This window comes from Paramisgurnus dabryanus, chromosome 19, assembly GCF_030506205.2.
Source record: "Paramisgurnus dabryanus chromosome 19, PD_genome_1.1, whole genome shotgun sequence".
NCBI classification, from domain to species: Eukaryota; Metazoa; Chordata; class Actinopteri; order Cypriniformes; family Cobitidae; genus Paramisgurnus; species Paramisgurnus dabryanus.
In genome coordinates, this window is record NC_133355.1 from 18,767,354 (window position 1) to 18,787,556 (window position 20,203).

At 37.8% G+C, this 20,203-nt stretch overlaps 1 protein-coding gene across 1 annotated transcript in view; it reads right to left on the bottom strand.

Annotated features, from left to right (window-relative positions):
- Positions 1 to 7,650: 7,650 nt before the first annotated feature.
- thsd7aa (thrombospondin, type I, domain containing 7Aa) overlaps positions 7,651 to 20,203 on the bottom strand; it is a 140,365-nt gene continuing 127,812 nt past the window's right edge. Inside the window, exons 24-27 of the mRNA XM_065292307.2 lie at positions 18,532 to 18,614; positions 14,506 to 14,719; positions 14,150 to 14,237; positions 7,651 to 10,929 (exon numbers count right to left, since the gene is read on the bottom strand). Of these exons, the coding sequence (XP_065148379.1) occupies positions 10,842 to 10,929; positions 14,150 to 14,237; positions 14,506 to 14,719; positions 18,532 to 18,614 (473 nt within the window). The 3' untranslated portion in view covers positions 7,651 to 10,841. The remainder of the gene's footprint in view (positions 10,930 to 14,149; positions 14,238 to 14,505; positions 14,720 to 18,531; positions 18,615 to 20,203) is intronic.

Here is a 20,203-nt window from a genome sequence, read left to right on the forward strand (position 1 = left end):
CGCGCGCACCAGTACATCCGGAGAGAAACTCGGCGCGAGCCACGGGGAGGAGAGTAGAGGGGGTGGGACAACACAGAGTGGGAAAACATTAAAAACCGGATGAGATTGGATAGGATCACACAACTGCGGCGACTTAAAAGAGACTTACGAGTAAAGCTTTGTTTCGAGTTTTTGCCTTTGCGCGTGGCGGTGTGTCGCAGCCTTCACGGAGGAGCGCGCGCACCAACTCTGCCGCACACCGCGTGCGGATTAACTTCCGTTTTAATTAGATTAATAACATTGTTTTCTTTAAACAAATACCACAAAATATACATAAATATAATGAATTTATTAAACTGTGAATTATGTAGTGACATTGAAGACGTAGTCTCTTTTCTTTACTTGTAATACATTTATTTCCTAATATGCATGTATAAGGCATGCTGTGTCATTACAGGCTACTTATAAATGTCAAAAGTCACGTGTCATTTAGGTAAATAATCCTAAACAATGGCTTCTGAGTGCAGTTTTGGTGATTTTTTAGCAAGCTTTTTGCAGCCTGTGCTGGTTCATTGGGTTTATTTGGTGTATTATGTCGAAATATAACATGACCAAGATGATCTTCAGTCGTGTCCAGCCTCCTCAAAAACATGTCAACACAACATCCAAGACAAGCAACTCAATAAATGGTTATTCAAGTTGTTTCCTACATCAGTAAGAAAGGACAAATGCGCTGACAAAATCATCCAAATTCTTTCTGTATACTTCAAATCATGATTCCGTTTCCAGTCTGAATACTGATATCTTGCAACCTGTATATAAACATCAAGACATGTCTGTGAACAATACAACTGCTGACACTGCTTTCTTGTAGCTTTTGCTATATGCGTAGCCATGAGAAAGAAAACAGCGGATCGGTGAGAAAAAGCACCAGGGGTCTGACTCCATAAATCTGAGGTGTTCTCATTGCTACAGCATGGCGGCAGGCCGACCCTGTTATACAGGCAGTAATTCACGCAGTGGGCTGAAATGGGATCAGGCTGTGAATGGCCGTGTTGGCCTTCAGTGTCATAGCATGCAGCAGATCGGCCTGTGAGGATGTATCATGCAGACCTAACACTCCTGAAGGTTTTCCGGCGGCACATATACGGAACACTGATGTGTACAAAGCATGGATGATGGGACAATGCTTATAAACAGCTTTTGGACCAAAATGCAGAACTTTTCGCCTATTGATGTTAAAATCTAGAGTTAATAACTTCAAATAACCGTAGTATGCCGGAGGCAAATTCTGTAAAATACCTCTAATGCATACTCGACCTCAGTCAAGTCTAAGAGACCAGTTTATTTTTTCTCTTTGATAATTTTTGTTCAGATAATTCTTTGCAAGTTCTCCTGTCTCACAAGCATTACCCAAAAAGTGGATACTTTTTTCTATTTGGCACTCATAAAACATCGCTCTGTTTTGTTTTGAGTGTCCCATCCTTCCCAGGATTTGTTTGTCCAGGTGATGGAAGATGGTGGTCATGTTCAGGAAACCTGTCCAGACAAAGATGTTTTGTTTAAATATGCTAACGGTGCAGATATTGCACAATTCACCTGTGTTTTATCTCATAAATTATTTATGTGAAATACTCTTCAAAAAATAAAAGTGCTGTTAAGGGTTCTTTACATTGATGCCATAGAAGAGGCATTTTTGGTTCCCATTCAGTCAAGGGGTCTTAAAGGAACCATTTCTTTCTTACATTTTTATAGTCTGAAAAACCTTTATCCACGTCAAAGAGTGGATCTGTGGAAGTTAAAGGTTTTTAATGAAACCATGCATCTCCACACAATCCAACCCAATAAATCATGACCACATTATTTTGCCATGAATGTTTAAGATTTGTGGATAAAGGGGAGTGTAAAGCTCAGAGAGAGAGGACACCTGCTCACATGACGCGCTTTCCCTTGGTTTTAATCACGAGGTCAAGTGGGTTTAATTTATAGCCTACCTTTGGTCCTCACTCTCTCTCATTCGCATTCACTCAAACCATGTAATCTACTAGAGAGAACAGCAGATTATAGGGTAGACGCTTCCATTTCCTAATGGTTCAGTGGAAGAGAAGCGATGGATAAAGACAGGGAAAGACACAGATAAAGAAAAGGAGGAAGAGGAAGATTGAGCCAGCTGAGTGACGTTGGCAATGCACTGCTGTGGCATGGCTCAGCTGGCATGGCTGAATGCCTGATTGTGCAGGCAGATGTTTGAGTGAGAGAAGGGATCAGACCCCATAGGGGCTGCGATGACACAATAGGGAGGCTTTCAATTAGGCCAAACTCAAGCGTTCTTATGCCAGGTGCCACCAGCCAGGTGCAGGTCTTGTTACACATCACATTGTTTTTAGTTAAAGATGTTCATGCCATGTAAATATATATTGAAAAAGACATTGAGTGTTTGTGGGTCTCATAAGAAAGATTTAGCATAAAGCTACTGTATGATGATGTTGCAGGCTGGTGGTTGCTGCCAGCATTGCTCATATGAGTGCTGGAGCGGGCGGGCCCCGAAAGCACTGACAGAGACAAATGCGGGATCAGAGGACCGGTCGCAGGATGCAGCTGGCATGCATCAAGTGCTTCCGCATGGCAATTAAACTGACGGCTGGACTCGGATGCGTGGCCAGACCGATACTCGTGCACAAAGTCTATCGCATCTGCATCTCAGTGTGCCTCACAACTCTAAACGCAATCGGGTTAATGACTCAGATTATGGTGAATTACAACTCTTTAAACAATAACAAATGTTTCACTGCTGCAGACAGCAAATGTTGGTTTTGCAAAGTGCCTGCATCCTTTTTCAATTTGCGTTCAAGTTTCTCGCATTGCATCCGCGGGGGCTGAGGAACTTTCAAGAACCGTTATGAGAAACTGAATTTCATCTTTGTCTCAGCTGTGTACTTTAAGCTTCACTTCAGCATTTTATAATTTGGCACGGCAATCACAGCTTCTCTGAATCAATCATGTACTGTAGTTTAAGGGCTCTTTAAAGTGCATATTAATTTATTGGCTGTAATAGAGTCAAAGCCCGATTTATCTGCTGAAGATTATCAGTTGGAAACAGTTCCATGGCGCTGGACATAAAATCTTCTTTCCCTTCCGACATTTCCAGCAATCCATCCACTTTCCTGGACCTGATGTCTGTTCTGTTTAATCAAATCTTAACTCCATCTTGATAACTCAAAGGTTGGGACAAAGTCATTCGATTGAAGAAGACTGGCACCGGGGCTTAATTGATTAGGTCAGTCTATGCGGCTTTCTACTTAGCTGTGGAATTCAATTGGAATGAGGGCCAGAAGACATGATTGTGATAATTACTGATTGGGTAATGAGGATAGAAGACTCCCATAGGCCTCAAGTCATGATTATAATCATAGGAGCATTGCGACCCTGTTGATTAAAGCCAGATATGACTTTAACAAGCTGGGGGCACCACGACGACTCCACTTTTAAAACAAAAAGAAAGCATTGCCAGTTTATATCCAATTCTTTAGGGTGACCTTAAACTGGGAGGTCTACAGATAACAAGATTGTTTTTATTTCCAATATCTCAAATCAACCAATAACTGTATCTGAATCAAAGTTACTGCAAAGACACTGTTAGAATGATTGTGATCTTATATGTGATATTAACCTTGTGTCCTAGAAAGCATCTGAAATATTTAAACAGTTCCACAATACCTTAATTCATCACCAAACATTGTTCTGTGCCAGTCATTGACTGCAGGGATTCTGACGCTGTCTTTTAGCGACATCTAGTGGCAATGTGTGGCAAGTGCCAAAATGATACGCATACAGTAGAAATTTAAAACGGAGTGCATTGATACCCAATGTGTTCATTGTGTAAATTAATGGGTAACACTTTACAACATGGTTGTATTTGTAAACGTTATTAAATGCATTAGCTGAAAAGAGCAATGAACAATACTTTAACAGCATTTATTAATTTTAGTTCATGTTATTTCAGAATTTGATTTTTTTTAATCATAAGAAACTGTTAACATTAAGGAATGTACAATAAACTAACATGAACTACTGTATTGGCATCAACTATAAAGATTAATAAATGCTAAAAAAATAAATTGCTGTGTTAGTTTATGTTAGCTAATACATTGGCTGATGTTATTAAATAAAACCTTATTGTAAATTGTTGCCAATGAATGCATGTAAGATTATTAACATTAGTGAGACAAAACTGTTAATAGACGGGTTGCCGGTTTACAAACAGGGTGCGCGCAGAAAGCCCGATTGGTGAGCTGGTCCGCTACTGCAACAACCTCAAGTATTGAAGCTTTCTTTATTGTTTGTATATAAATAAAACTTGATTTTAATTGGATCTGTTTTTCTGTCTTTAATTTTCGATGTAATACATGGATGGATTATAATGTTAGGCTAGTGACGTAATAGTCGCATCTACTGGTATGTTAACATCAGGCACCCAGCTCTGTTGGTACTATTATCCACGCAACAACTCCTTGGCATTTTGACTTAATGCAGAAGACACCGCTGCCGACTAGCCTACAACACAAGGCACATCTCTTCTTTCTGCCTCTCTGTTGGGCGCGCAAGTAGTGATGACGTCGCCGCAAGGGGGCGCCATTTCACAATATGCTGCTTTAATACAAAGATACGCTATAAACTCGTAAATAATTAACATATTTGTTTTTGTTAAATCGTTTAGATGTGTTTTATGTTTTTTAAATGCCCCTCAAATATGCTATCGATACAATTTGAAAAATGTCACATAGTGATCATCAGCTTAATAGTGTCAGACTAAAATTCATGTTTCAACTGTCTCAACTGTTTAATCAACTTGCCTCGACATATCTTAAAATATATCAGTGTCATCATTTTGTTTCAAGATGCACAACAGTAATGTTTTCCTCTAAGGCCTAACCCAGGCTTAACGTAAGCCTTGTCTGTTAAACCGTGCCTTAAAGAGCCACACAGATCCAAAATCGAAACTTACCTTTATTGCAGTGTGTCATGTAGCTGTCCATCAATCTAAACAACGTGTAAAGTAGTTAAACCAAAAAGTGCACGATTAATAAAGTTATTGGCTTCTAAAGAAGGGAGTCGACTCTGAATCGCTGAAACGAGTCGTTATAGGGAGTGAGTCTTCTTCCTGATATTATCCACGTCACACGAACTTATCCACGTCACATGAGATACTAATCTCCGCCTACAGCCTTGCCCGGGAGAAACGAAAACTATGACCCGCCCACAGCTAGTTTGTGTGTGAGTGTAAACATCAGCTCACGCTGTGAATCAGTGGTTTAATTTAATTTTTATCGGAGGGATTTAGACGTTTGGCAATGAAAGATGGTTCAGTACCCACTTTATTTGGAACAACATGCGTCTCCTAACCACAAACTGTAAGTATGATTATAGCTACATACTTGCTTAAAAGAGTGTTAAATGTCTATATTCGTTTTTATTGCTTGGATTAATGATGAATGATATCGTTGTTTAAACTCTAACTTATATACTGTCAGAGTCACGATAGCAAGCGATTTTGCTATGACCCGGTTAGTTTACATAAATGCTTAAATGAGTGTAAAATTGTTAGTTTCAATCGGCGTTTGTATTGTTTGGATTAATGATGAATGATGTTGTGTGTTTAAACTGTTAATTTACTGTCAGAGAGTCACGTTAGCAAACGGCTAACGCATGCTTATTTACGGTTTTGTTATGACCCGGTTAGTTTACATAAATGCTTAAAAGAGTGTAAAATGTCTATATTCGTTTTTATTGCTTGGATTAATGATGAATGATATCGTTGTTTAAACTCTAACTTATATACTGTCAGAGTCACGATAGCAAGCGGTTTTGCTATGACCCGGTTAGTTTACATAAATGCTTAAATGAGTGTAAAATTGTTAGTTTCAATCGGCGTTTGTATTGTTTGGATTAATGATGAATGATGTTGTGTGTTTAAACTGTTAATTTACTGTCAGAGAGTCACGTTAGCAAACGGCTAACGCATGCTTATTTACGGTTTTGTTATGACCCGGTTAGTTTACATAAATGCTTAAAAGAGTGTAAAATGTCTATATTCGTTTTTATTGCTTGGATTAATGATGAATGATATCGTTGTTTAAACTCTAACTTATATACTGTCAGAGTCACGATTTCAAGCGGTCTTTCTATGACCCGGTTATATTACATAAATGCTTAAATGAGTGTAAAATTGTTAGTTTCAATCGTCGTTTGTATTGTTTGGATTAATGATGAATGATGTTGTGTGTTTAAACTGTTAATTTACTGTCAGAGAGTCACGTTAGCAAACGGCTAACGCATGCTCATTTACGGTTTTGTTATGACCCGGTTAGTTTACATAAATGCTTAAATGAGTGTAAAATGTTAGTTTCAATCGTCGTTGTTATTGCTTGGATTAATAATGAATGATGTGTATTGATGTTGATAATGTCTTCTCAGTAAATCATGTTAGCACGAGGTCAATACATGTTGCACTGTTGTTGGTCTGGGAGACTGATCTGTGATCTGTGCAAAGACACTCTGTCAGTTGACCAATCAGAGCAGAGTAGGCTACTGAAAGGTGGGGTTTAGGCAGACTGAGTCGTTGAACGGCTTCACACAAATCGTTTGGGGATCTCTGAGAAATGGGGTAATTTTAAATTTATATTTTGAGAAAATTACAGTGTTTTTTGACCTTGCATGCATTTAAACCTGTTGTCCGGGACTTATAAATAGTGATAGGATGCTTAAAATGGTCATCTTACTGGCTCTTTAATGTATTACACTTTAAAATATATAAATTACAATAGGATGAGGAATTTTATACACTTGTGAATAGACCAAACACCCAGTTAAAGGATATCTTCAAAGCTAAAAGTCTGCAGGTGTCAGCACTTCTGGATTAACCCCAAACTCCATATTTCATCATAAATCTATACACTTTATATTTTATTGTCACTTTTACTACATGTTTTACATAAACACGGGCATGTTGTTTGGGACAATAAATGTGCTGGTTGAGATACAACTTTTCATTTTTGGGTGAACCCTTTAACTCATGAAAAGGAATTATAATAATGACTCTTATAGATTGTTTTTGTATTTTTATTATCCTCTATGTCAATATTCAACATGATCTCATGGAAAGTTGTGTTATAGTCACAATTTTTTTGTGTGTCACTCGCACAAATGTCTATAAACAGTTTTTCGTGTCCGTGGCACGACTTTCTTTTTTGTGTCATTTATTTTCCTATTTTTAAAACTATTCTCGCCTGGAGTTGGGGTTTTGGATAGGATGTCTAAACATGTAACAGAAAGTGATTCTAACCCCAACCCCAAGCGACAATGGTAAGAAAATAGAAAAAAACTATGAGAAAATGATACATAAAATGAAATGATAAAAAAGTTGTGCAACGCACACGAAAAACTGTTTATAGAAATAAGTGCGAGTGACATGATAAAGACATTCGTGCTCAAGGTACCAAAAAAGCCGCCATGGACACAAATAAATTAATACAAATTTTCGTGACTATAACACGACTTTCCGTGAGATCAGTCTCTCAATATTAAAGCATTTTAATGTTATTTATGTATTCATTTTTAACGTTAACATAACATAATGAAGTTGAAACAATATAAATAAAAATGAGGCATGTATACAGCAATGTATTCCTTTATTATCAGCAATTCATCAGACACATATAAACAACCTGTAGGAAAAGAAGAAAGCAAGATTTTCACACAGTAACCTGGTTCGCCCCAGCGAAAACCAGTAGTAGCAGTAGACGCTCTCTCTCTCGCTCTCTCACGCTCTCTCACACACATCTACACACATACTTTCAGACATACCTTGAGAAAGGTATACTAAACACTTTATGCAGTAAAAAAGAAACAAACAAATGTATATTTAATAAAGAAACTATCATTAAATTAAAAATCATTCATGTATTTACAAATTAACAAAACACATAAGTAAACATTCCTTTCACCCGTTGTTATTAAAAACAAATCTAATGATATGCCTTTAGAGATCAATAGTGCCCAATAGTGGCTTTCACTGTAGATATAGATTTTGGAAAAAAGTTGCCCCAATGTACTTATTTGTGCTTTTCCACCCAAACTGAAATAGTTGGTGACACTGACATTTTCAATCATATCTGAATCCACATATCATCCTCATAACCAATTCTGTATTACGTGTATGTTCATGGCTAGTAATGTGCATGCACAAAACAAATTGATTTAATGCACCCTACATAAAAAGTTCGCCCAAAAAGAAACATTAATGTTGTTTCAAAACCTTTATGACATTTTCAATGGAACACAAAATGCTAATGTTAATGACTTACAGCATCAGTCACCATTCCTTTGCATTGCATTTTTATTCTATGCAATGAAAGTGAATGTTGACCGATTCTGTTGGTACCTCCAATTCTGCCTTCAATGTCAGAAACAAATTTGTACCCAGAGTGTCACTGGGGCTGTACCATTTTTAAAAAGTACAGCTTTGCACCTAAAGACGTCATTATAGTACCTCAGAGTTACATATTGGTACCAAAGAGTGCTTATTTGTACCTCAAAGATACATATTTACATCTTAAAGGTACATATTGATACCAAATGTATACATATCTGTACCTAATGGTACATATTTGCCCCAGTGACAGCTGGGGTACATATGTTCCAATAAAGAAAGTCACAATTTTGAAACACCATGGTAATCAAGTACCCATTAACAATTTTGGAAACACTTTACAATAAGGTTGTATTTGTTAACAATTAGCTAACGTGAACTAACAATGAACAATGATTCTACAGCAATTATTAACTCATTCCCTGCTGTTGACAAGTTATCTTTTCAATTAAGGGAAAGCATTTGCATGAAAAAAACTGATGAGTTTTTAGGGTAATCTTTAATACTGCGATTATCCACTAGACGGTGCTTTTACCCAATTTATAAAAAAATTAAGCAAAACATTATTTATTCATTTTACACTGCGTTTATGTTTTGATAATAGTTCTGAATCTGATTTCTAAACAAAATTCCTTAACAAAAATGTTACAAAAATTTTTTTTGAAGAAAAATATCCATATTTAAGAGTTTATAAGCAGAGAAAAAATATAGATAGGATGAAACTTTTTTCCCGGTTTGTTTGAAAGCAGAGGGTCTCCTCTTTCATTTGATACATTTGTATGTTTATATATTTTTAGAAGAAAATAACATTTTCCTGAAAGTTTTTTCATTTAAACTTTTGTGTAAATCACAAAAAATGCGGGCGGGCAACTTAAAAAAAAAAAAAAGGCTTGCAGGGAATGAGGTAATCTTAGTTCATGTTAATTTCAGCATTTACTCATATAAAAACAAGCATTGTAATTGTTAACATTAACTAATGCACCATGAACTAACATGGATAACTGTATTGACATTAATATTAACAAAAATTAATACATGTTGAAAAACTATAGTGTCCATTGTCTGTTCATGTTAATAAATGCATTTACTAATGTTTACTAATACAACCTTAGCATTACCTACATTTTTATATCATTTATCAAGTGAATGAGAACAGAATCTTAATTTTTGGTGATGTAACCCTTTAATAAGCTGAATTTTGTTCAACCTCAAATCAAAGGTAAAAATGCCAAACTGATATTTCCCATAACTAATCTTCAAATATTCAAGCATTGTTTTTTGGAATCTAGCTGATATAAAATGTCATGCCATACTGTAATTGTGTTCTGTAGCCATGGTAGATAAACTGCAAACAGAATCGGTTAACACAGTAGACACAGTAGGATCAGTAAATCAAACATCATACTCATTAAAGCGCTCAGATTGTAAACACAGAGCCCTTTTTGACTGAAACCCATGGAAAACTCCACCAACCCAAATCTGTAAGGTGAAAAGAGCCACTGAATAATACACATTAATTCAATCAGGCATGGAAAGCAACACATGGCTGACTGCAACTGTACATACAACAGGGGGTTTGTGGAGTCCACGAAAATCTTTTCAACTTCGCCCCATTATCACAAACAAGAGGTAACCAGCAAACAAGCATGTATTAACAAACAGTGAGTTCCATTAGAAGAAAAAAGGGCTACTTGTGTTATCTCTCCTTTGAAAAAAACTTGTTTAGCACAAGACTGTACATCATCTTGTTTGGAGAGAGGCAGTTTTCTATGGCAATGCTATAAGTACATGTTCATGCTGCACTAATATAGTGCAAAATGGAGCCTGAATACAGTGAGGGGAAAGGCAGGTCAGCATTTCTTTAGGGGACGCTAGTGGGCCCATGCAATCTTCCATCTTTCTTATCTCAAAATATCAATGTGAAGAAGGACCCGAGAGAGAGTGAAGGACTGAAAACGTTTCTGGCTAGTTAAATTGCGTATTTAAGGGGTCTATGCGACAGTCACGTGCAATGTGCAGACTGAGCTGATCCATTGGCACACTGCAGGAGCTGACAGATAGTGTGATATTTAAGAGACAAAGTGTGTATTTTGTGCTTTCTCACCAAACCTCCACAATTTTATGAACAGGGCTTTCCTCCCGAAAACCAAGTTTATGTTACAGAAAGACATCGATGGCAGAGAGATAAAGGCAGACTCCCTAAAGAAGATCAGAGTTTGTCAAGGCTCTCGTGAAACGAAGTTCAAAAACTTGAACGTAAAAAGGAAAGGGAGTTATTGTAGAAACACGGGTGGAGTATCTCTCTGAGGTTTCGTTTGGGTCTTATAAAAAAAGCAATGGGTGAGTTTGCTCGAGTCTTCTGGTCTGAGGCTGTTCCAGATATCCGGCCGTGAGGGGAGGCGGGTGAACTGCGGCACAGGCGAATGCGGTCACGCTACATGTCAGCGTCGCCATCGTAAGCCAGCGTCAGAGGCTTGAGTCTGTTATTCATCTGTCTTCTCTGGGGCTTCTTTGGCTTTTTGCTGTGAAAAAAATACAGAAGCGTGTCATTTTGCGCAATCACTTCACACATTCGCTGTAACATTAAATCAAAACAAACAGAATTAAAACAAATTATACAGAATAGAAGATGATCAGACAAATCTGTATCTGTTTGCTATTATTTACTAGTATTGAAACTTTGTATTGTTTTGTTCCCTTTGTACTCGCAAGCACTTGATGATGTTCTTTTTGTAGCCTTTAGATACGGTAGGGACTTTCTGATATGACTCAAAGATACTACTTGTTAGCTGATTAGTCATTAGCTGCCAGGACAATTTAAGATAATTGTTAGGGTTGTTTGTTATTGTTGTGTATGTGTTTTCTTCATTTTTATTTGTTTTGCACATATTTTGTAACTATTTAGTAACATTATATATTATATAAAATGGTTAACATGTTTATTTTTACATTCTATCTTTTTGCATTTGTAATATTTTTTGTACATATTTTGTAACTAATTAGTAACATTATATATTATATAAATTGGTTAACATGTTTATTTTTACATTCTATCTTTTTGCATTTTTAATATTTTTTTGACCCCTTAACAGATCAGTATCAATTAAGTAACTTTAGATTTGATCAAAAGGGGCAGTTCTTTTAAAATAACTATTTACATCAACTAAAACTAACTAATTATTCTCACATCTGTTAATATAGTATAAGATTACAGATTTTTGCCAAAAGATAGGCTGTTATGTGGTGTGGTGCCAGGGTGGGCAAAGCCTCTGATTGGGTGGGCCAGGCCCACTCTGGACCCCCGTGGAGCCGGGCCTGTCATGGACCCTGCCTTTAACCTATTGCTGGGTCCAATATAAACACTTTCTGTGTTAATTTAACATTATGATAATGACTGGACTTGTCACTTTTTGAACCAATGCAGTTTTTTTTCTATGAGTGTAAATGAATGGGAAAAAAATCACAAGGACAAATAAATTCATTAAAGGCAGGATAGGCAGGAATTATCTAAAAAACTGTTTAAACTTAGCCTGGTTAGCCAGACCTACATCAAGATGTAAGGTCTGGCAACTCTTCACACAAACGGCTCAATGCAAGGGGCGGGATATAAGGTTGTCCCTCAAAATGCCTCTGCACGCAATAGGATAGCGCTATGACGGATCAGAGCAACGAAGAAGGTGACGTAGTTACCGTAACCAGTCGGCAAAACTCCAAACACATCTTTCTTGCTTAAAAAGGACTTCAGTAGGGTTTATTTGCTCTTCTCTCAAAGAAAAACATAAGTCTAAGTCCTCCAGAGTCGCGGCCAAAGCCGCTTCAAAAGATAGCTGTTCGCCAGCAGCAGCAGCCATTCTCTGTTTTCAAGTAGGAACCGTTGCAGCTCTGTCGTCATCATGTTAAGCCCGCCCCACAGACGCTACACACGATGTGATTGGCCTGACCAAATTTTGGTTTTTGGAGCTGTTAAGTGTATTGTGAGTGCCTAGACTAAACCCTGGCAGCAAATATATTTTGCGGCCGCTAGGGTGCGTCTAGATTTCTAGGCTAGTTTAAACTGTCTTTATATACCAATACATAATTCAAATGTTAGTACTCTGAAAAAGAGAGTATAAAACTCGAGTGTCTTTAGACCTCTCACGACTGTTTTAAACACAGCTCATTTTTCCATTCGGGACGAAACAATTGGCTTGTGCGACTATCACTCTCTCACGCAACCATGGCACCAACCCTGTTGCTATGGAATCTGCCCACACATGCGCACACCTGATTGATTTGAACGTGCACGAGGCACTCTATGAAGAGCAAAAGTATGGCAGAGAAAGTGCATTCAGAACTCACAGTACCTGCATATCCAGTCAGTAAAGGCAAACAAAGGAATAAACGAAGCAATCAAACGAGAGTAAATATCGCGTGGCTTTTCCTCGAGTCGACGATGCGGTAGCGGTATTGTCTCCGGAGTGTAGTCCACATCAAAGACAACAATGCTATCATCACGGAAATTCTTCCATGCAAAACACTGGCTTAATAGTGAGTACTAAAAGCCATCCTATTTGTTTATATTCATAGTGATAAAGTTAGGTGTATAACATGTGATTGTGACATGATGTTACTACATGCACCGCGCTCCCAGCAGAGCCGGTCAGCGTCAAGCGTTCATGTGTTTTGGGGGCGTGGCTTTAGAAGAAACCCAGAAGGGAGGGTGTGGAGTGAATGGAAAAATAAGCTGTGTTTAAAACAGTGGTGAGAGGTTTACAGACAATCGATTTTTATACTCTCTTTTTCAGAGTACTTACATTTTACTAATGTGTTGTTTAAACAAGTTTAAACAAATTTGTAAAAATGTTTTTTTAGATAATTCCTGCCTATCATGCCTTTAAAGAGACAGGTCACCCAAAAATGAGCATGTTGTCATGATTTATTCGCCCAAATATCCAAACCTGACTTGAAACACAAAAAGCTGTATATTAGAGACTAACAGGCTCCTTCTCCACCATTCACTTTCATTGAATCTTTTCACCATACAATAAAAGTGAATGTGCCCGAGATTGTCAATCCCCAACATCCTGCCTAACGTCTCCTTTTGAGTTTCACAGAAGAAACAACAGATGTTGGATGTGAAACAACATGAAGGCGAGTAAATAATTAATGTAGAATTAAACAGACATTTCAGCATTGGTTGAACTATCCCTTTGATTTCATGCATGATCATGAGTATGCTGTATTTCACCATTAGGGGGCAGTGTGGGTATAAAAGCTATTCATCCACCAGATCTACACAGTATTTATATCTACCAAACTACATTTTTATTTCTAACACTACCTGCTCACCTCCTCCATACAGCTCCACATGTTGATCAGAAAGGCACATGTGACAGTGAGACGGCAAATGTGGAGGACAACTATGGTCACAGAGCAAGGATGTGAGTGAGAGGACTGAGCTGAGAACTTTAGTTCATCTGACTGTCAATGCCCTGACAGGCAGGGCAGATATAAATCAGCTCTTGGTCATTGGGTCCGGCCCAAAACGCAGAGGCAAAGGAAGCGTCCGGGCTCGAAGAAGAGCGCCGGGCCAGAACACAAAAACTGACAGATATGAAGGGGATGGAAAAGAAATGAGAGAGTGAAAAAAATAAAGCAGAAAAATGAATATGCATGATGAATGATAAATAAGATGAACAGAAAAAAACAGTTATGTAAGGAAAATAAATAAGCGATGTGTGTTGTTAGAAAAAATGTTCTTACCAGGCTAAGTAAGTCATAGAGACAATGAATACAAGCAGTACAAAAGCTCCAGCTGCTACACCATACACCCAGGTCTTGAGTTTGCCATCTGTGTAGACATACACACGCACACACATCAACACAAATACACAGCTGGATCTCTACCTGTTCACACCCGAGGCAACATGCATAACATTATCAAGACTGCTTTCAGCTATCTGCTTGAACACCTTTACATGGTTTGCATTGAGTCAGTAGTATACAGCAGTAGTTAGTATAACAATATTAGTCTATTATTTAACATATTAGACATATACTATTATTAAATAAGTGCATGCACAAGCAGAGTTTAAAAGCTTTGCAATCCTCAAATTTACCAGGTCCGAATGGCTGCAGGAACCAGGTGCGCCCAGATCGGCCTGGAAGGTTGGCGGTGGGCTGGGTGGGGTTAAGGGCTCTAATCGTCTTCACATCAGCTTTGCTGTCACCCGCGGTTGGGATCTCAAGCACTGGTATGACTGTGCACTGATCCAACACGCCATCTGATGTCATCACCTCAGTGTAGCCTTCTTCACAGCCGCATACACCGGCCTGCAGGGGGAGCCGTTGGATTAGTTTACACAATATCCATCGGCATCTCAAATATATACATTACATTTATGCATTTGGCAGATGCTTTTATCTAACTTAGTGCATTACTTAGTGTGTTTTATCTAACTTAGTGCATTACTATAAAAGCTAGATCTGTTTATCGGTATGCATGTTCCCTGGGGATCAAACGCATGATCCTTTGCACTACTAATGCAATGCTCAACCAATTAAGCTACAAAAAGTTAGAATATACAGAAAAACAATATGATGTTTAAAATTGTCTTCTCTGAATATATGTTTGAAAGGTTAATTGTCAAATAAAATGTCAACAACATATAGAATCAACAGGGGCACTTAGAAAACAATGTTAAACTGATAAATGTGCTCACAGAGTTTGCAGTGTTGTCTGAAAAGTATACTGCAAAAAATTATTTTCAAGAAAAAAATTCTAAGTAATTTTTTCAAGAAAATAAGTCTAGTTTTTAGACCAAAAATATCAAATTTAAGTGATTTTGTTCATAAAACACGCAAAAAAATCTGCCAATTGGGTAAGCAAAAAAATCTTGAACATTTTTCTTAAACACTAAATGGAAGAAAAATTTAAGAAAAATGTGCTCACCGCATTGGCAGATTTGTTTTGCTTGTTTTATGCACAAAATCACTTAAATATGATATTTTTGGTCTAAAAACTAGACTTATTTTCTTGGGTCGTTTTGCTCATAAAGAAAAAGCATCTTAATTTAAGAATACTTTTACTGAAAACAAGACAAAAATACTAAGAATTTTTGTCTTGACAATCATTTTTTGCAGTGTAATTGGTACTTTTTAAGGGTGCACTGATATATTGGCCGATGATGCTTGCTATTCTTCACAACGAATTACGGTGAAATGCCCTTACATCCAAAAGCCAGAGGGCGCTCTCGTACAGAAACTCAATAAGCGCTGCAGACGAAGAACTATACACACGTAGCTCCAGGAAATGGCTTAAGGATATATTTATATTGCTGTTTTTCAAAACTTTTCAGGTATTTTCATGATAATAAAGAATATGTATAATGATTATGTTTGACGAGTGTTGCTTTTTCAAAAGCATGTTATAAATGACTCAAACTAACAGTGATTTCAGATTGATAAGGACTTACTGATCACAAGTCGTAGTACATGAAATAGATGTGAATAATATCGGCTGTTCGATGCAGAATATTTATCAGCCACATATTATTAGTGTATATCGGCATTTATCGGTGCATCCCTAGTACTTTAAAACATCCGTTATTTGTAATTATAAAGTCTATTTCATATAAGTCGGCACAAAGACAAAACAAACCGTGGTTGGTTGTTTAATGGTGGTTGCCGCATTTTAGCCCGAACACGCTTCAATGTGTATTAAATTTAATGTGGTAAGTCCAAATTTTGGCTATACAAGACTAAAAGGACAACTAGCTCAACAAAATAAAGAAAGCTTTCTATTTGCAGCAAATCTCTCTGGCTCCGAGCAGGTGCTAATTGAATTCAATTTCAGTCTCCTGCGACCACCGCTGTTAACTTCCTACTTACCAATGTCACACTGCTCTTACTTTAGCTCAGATGGCTCTTGTTAAATGCTAAAAATACTTTTGCTGTGATGTCAACATACTTCTCTTTTTTCTGTGCTATTTTATATCCCAAAGATTAATGCACGTTTGAGTCCGAATGTCGCCAAGATAAATCACAGCATGTGGGTCTGAATGAACATTGGCTTTCTCTGGATCTGAATGCTTGTGTATATGGAAACCCCCAAGCCTGATGCGTGTTTCCCACATGCTACGCCTGTAGTCTACGGGGGTCTCTTATTCCCACAACAATTTTTGGAGAAAAATCGTCTGTCTGCACACGTGAACGCAGCCCTGCTTTGATCGGCACACTCACGGGATGACCACAATGCACTGTGGCATTTACATCTCCAGAGGTGGGTACAAGAGAGCAGGGCTGGATATAGCAACAGAATCGGATATGAATGCAGTCTGGTTAAACCCATAGTAAAGAGACTCACTACACAGTGGGAGACCAGATACGCTTGTATTCACTCGTGCACAATGTGTAGTTTATATGCAATGTGGAAACGCACACCACAGGACAACATTTTTAGTAGCAATTTTAAGCCCTATTTGGGTTATATTTTTTTCTCAAAATATATTTGCATGACTCAAATGCGCATTCTGATAAATTTGAAGATAAATTTGCGGTGGATGTGTGAGTTTTATATCACATGGAAATGCGCTGCATGTGTGGTTAATAACATGATCATACACATGACCCCGGATACTTGATTATATGTTTATGGAATGGGTTGTGTAATTCAATACATTTAAAAATTGTATTTAGCTCTTGTTGCTGCTGATAATAGAAATTTTAAAAGTTTTCGTGATTTTCTTCTCTTTATTTATATCAGCTCCCACTCGCTGTAGAAGAGCGCAATTCTTCTCATCATTTCAGTTATGAAGATGTTTAAAATGCTCGCAAAGTAAGATGCTTTACTGATGCAGAATAAACGCAAAGCGCTTGACCATACGGTGCTTTTCTGTGGTTGAAAAGGAAGTGCAAAATGACTTTTGCATTGATCCCTTTTATAAACTCAAGAGATATGGATTCAGAAGGCAATTAAATTACCATACGACCTTGGTGTTTGTCAAAAAACAGTAGATAATTCAGTCGGGAATTTTATGCGGGGGGTCGGAGAAAAACTACCCCTGTAAATGATGAAAATACCTTACGACCCCACAAGAAACAATTATCGACCGAATAGGGCTTTACATATACATATACATATATATTTTATATATGTGACCCAGTCTGTTAAATCAAAGCTAAAGTTAGATTAAAATATAAAATGTGTTTAAATCACAATAATTGACATGACCTTACTCCGTCAATATTAAACATTAAAGGTTATATTTGCACAAAATGTTCTTTATGTAGGATGGTTCTTTGTAGAAAGCAGTGAATCACAAAAAATAGATATTTTATCTTCAGTTTTTGTTTAATAAGATGATACCCATGGGTATGGTAAATAATGAGCAAGGATAAATCCAGTATTTGCCCATTATTAAACTGAAAAGGGCAGTTTCCAGGCAGGGATTAGACTAGTCCTAGACTAAAATATATATAACTGAAAACAACTTGCACTCACATATCTTAAAAATAAAATATCAGTGGCCTTTGTTTTGCCTCAAAATACATGGCAGTAATGTTTGTAATAAGGCATGTTTGTTAAAACTAGTTATATTTCCTTAATAAACTAAGGCCTAGTCCTGGTTTAAGATAATCCCTGTTTGGGAATGTATTTAAAAGACTTCGCAAAAAACACTATCGCACCAAAACAGAGCTGCTGTCTACAGTATAACAATACATCTCTCTGAGATGATAGTGCCTCATCTTTCCTAAGGTGCAGTATCCAATCATACAGCGTGACTTCTATCCTCTGACATTGGACACAGTCTATGTGATAAAACTGGCTCCATGCATACTTCTAATACTTATTTTTATCAAAAAGTGAACCACTAATGCGCTTACAAGTTGAACCTGAACTTGTTTTTCCATCTAAAGTTGTTCTTTTTAAAAGCTTACATGAGAGGATATCAGATCCACCTATTATACCCGTAAAAGACTTTGCTTCCTGCATCTCACATTTCCGAACTTTCCCATTATGCATCCCTTTACTTTTTCACTTTTCCACCTCTTCTGGTGGGAATCTAATCTAATATTGAATTTCTATGCAGTTTGCCTGCATCGCACACAAGTACACACGGGACCAGCCACAAACACACACAAACCTCCGTGCAGTATGAACGAAGTTTGTCACAGACTGGGTCACACGACCGGTCCGACACAGGTTCGCTTGTCAATGGGCATCCACCTGCAAGACAAGAGGTCGAAGTTTAGATTTTTACTGTATGTAAAGAAATGACATGCAGAGAAACACCAGCACATGCACATTTTCAGCCAGTTAATTGTTCTGGATGCTTAGATATCAAAGAGTGATTTTGTGCTTTTTCCCACAATCCTCCTACTCCTTGTTAATCTCTCACTGCACACTTTGTTCATAAAGCCCTTTCTTTAAAAAGGTCCTTGTAATCAAAGCTCAAATGGTTAACAATTGTACTATTACTTCCAAGGTCACAGGTTCAATTCCCTGGTATAAAACATATAGATCAAATTAACTGTAAGACACTTTGGGCCCTATTTTAACGATCTGAAACGCAAGTGCGAAGCGCAACGCGCAAGTGAGTTTGTGGGCGGATCTTGGGCGCTGTTGCTATTTTCCCGGCGGGAGAAATAACTCTTGCGCCGGGCGCAAATCAATAAGGGGTTGGTCTGAAGTGGGTTCATTATTCATAGGTGTGGTTTGGGCGTAACGTCAAATAAACCAATCAGAACGCTATCCAACATTCCCTTTAAACGCAAGGGCGCAAGTTCCATGGCGGGTTGCTATTATTATGACGGATTTACCAAACGCACCCCAGGAGCGGTTCACAGCCAAGGAGACCGATGTTCTTGTAAATTCCAAGCTTGCCAGCATAAATCGGGCACGCCGTGTAACGGGAGGTGGATCTGCATCTACAAAGGACCTGACGCCAGCAGAGGACATCGCTGCGTCCACCCTCACCGCTGAAAGGGTTTGGGGGCTTTGAAATCGGACCCAAGAAACGCAACCAAGGTCCAACCCCAAAGTACACTTACAAATCAAGTTCATATACATTAAGGATTCTTATGAAAACATTTTAATTTACTATTTACATAAAATAAACGTAATACAGCCACACAACAAACTTATGAAAATATTTTAATTTTGCATGAGAATTTTTTAACGCAGCCACACAATAAATAAAAACTATCACCACAATGCTCACTACTATGATATCCCTTATCTCGTGTATTAATATTTTTTAGTTTAACAATTTATGATTTGCAAAAATAACTGTTGCATCTGTGTAGATTAGATAAGCAAAGTGTATGCGCGTTGTGCACGCTATACATTATGGTCAAGCATGCGCCCTTAAAATAGCATATTGAACCACGCGCAACGCGCCACTGACTTTAAACTTTTTTTTCTGGTCAGTGGCGCAATTGTTTTTTGAAACTGCAAAATAGCATCAGGGATGGTTTGTGCCGGAACACGCCTCCTTTTTTGTGCTGAACCGCCCAGGGAGCGCAAGTTCATTCCCTAGTTTGCCGACGTGCATCTGTGGAGGGAAAAACCCGCTGTGCGCCGGTGCAAAATACGAATGATACATGCGTCACTGACAAACTCAATTGCGCTGGCTGCAAGATAGGGCCCTTTGAATGAAATGCATAAATGCAATATTACCATGTTTGGAATTACTGTCTCAGCGTTAGCATTAGTATGCACAGTAATTATAAAGTAAATAAAATGAACCTCCAGGCATATATCATTAATTCATCACATGACTGACTGTCTATATAAGCAGACATAGGCTCTTCTCC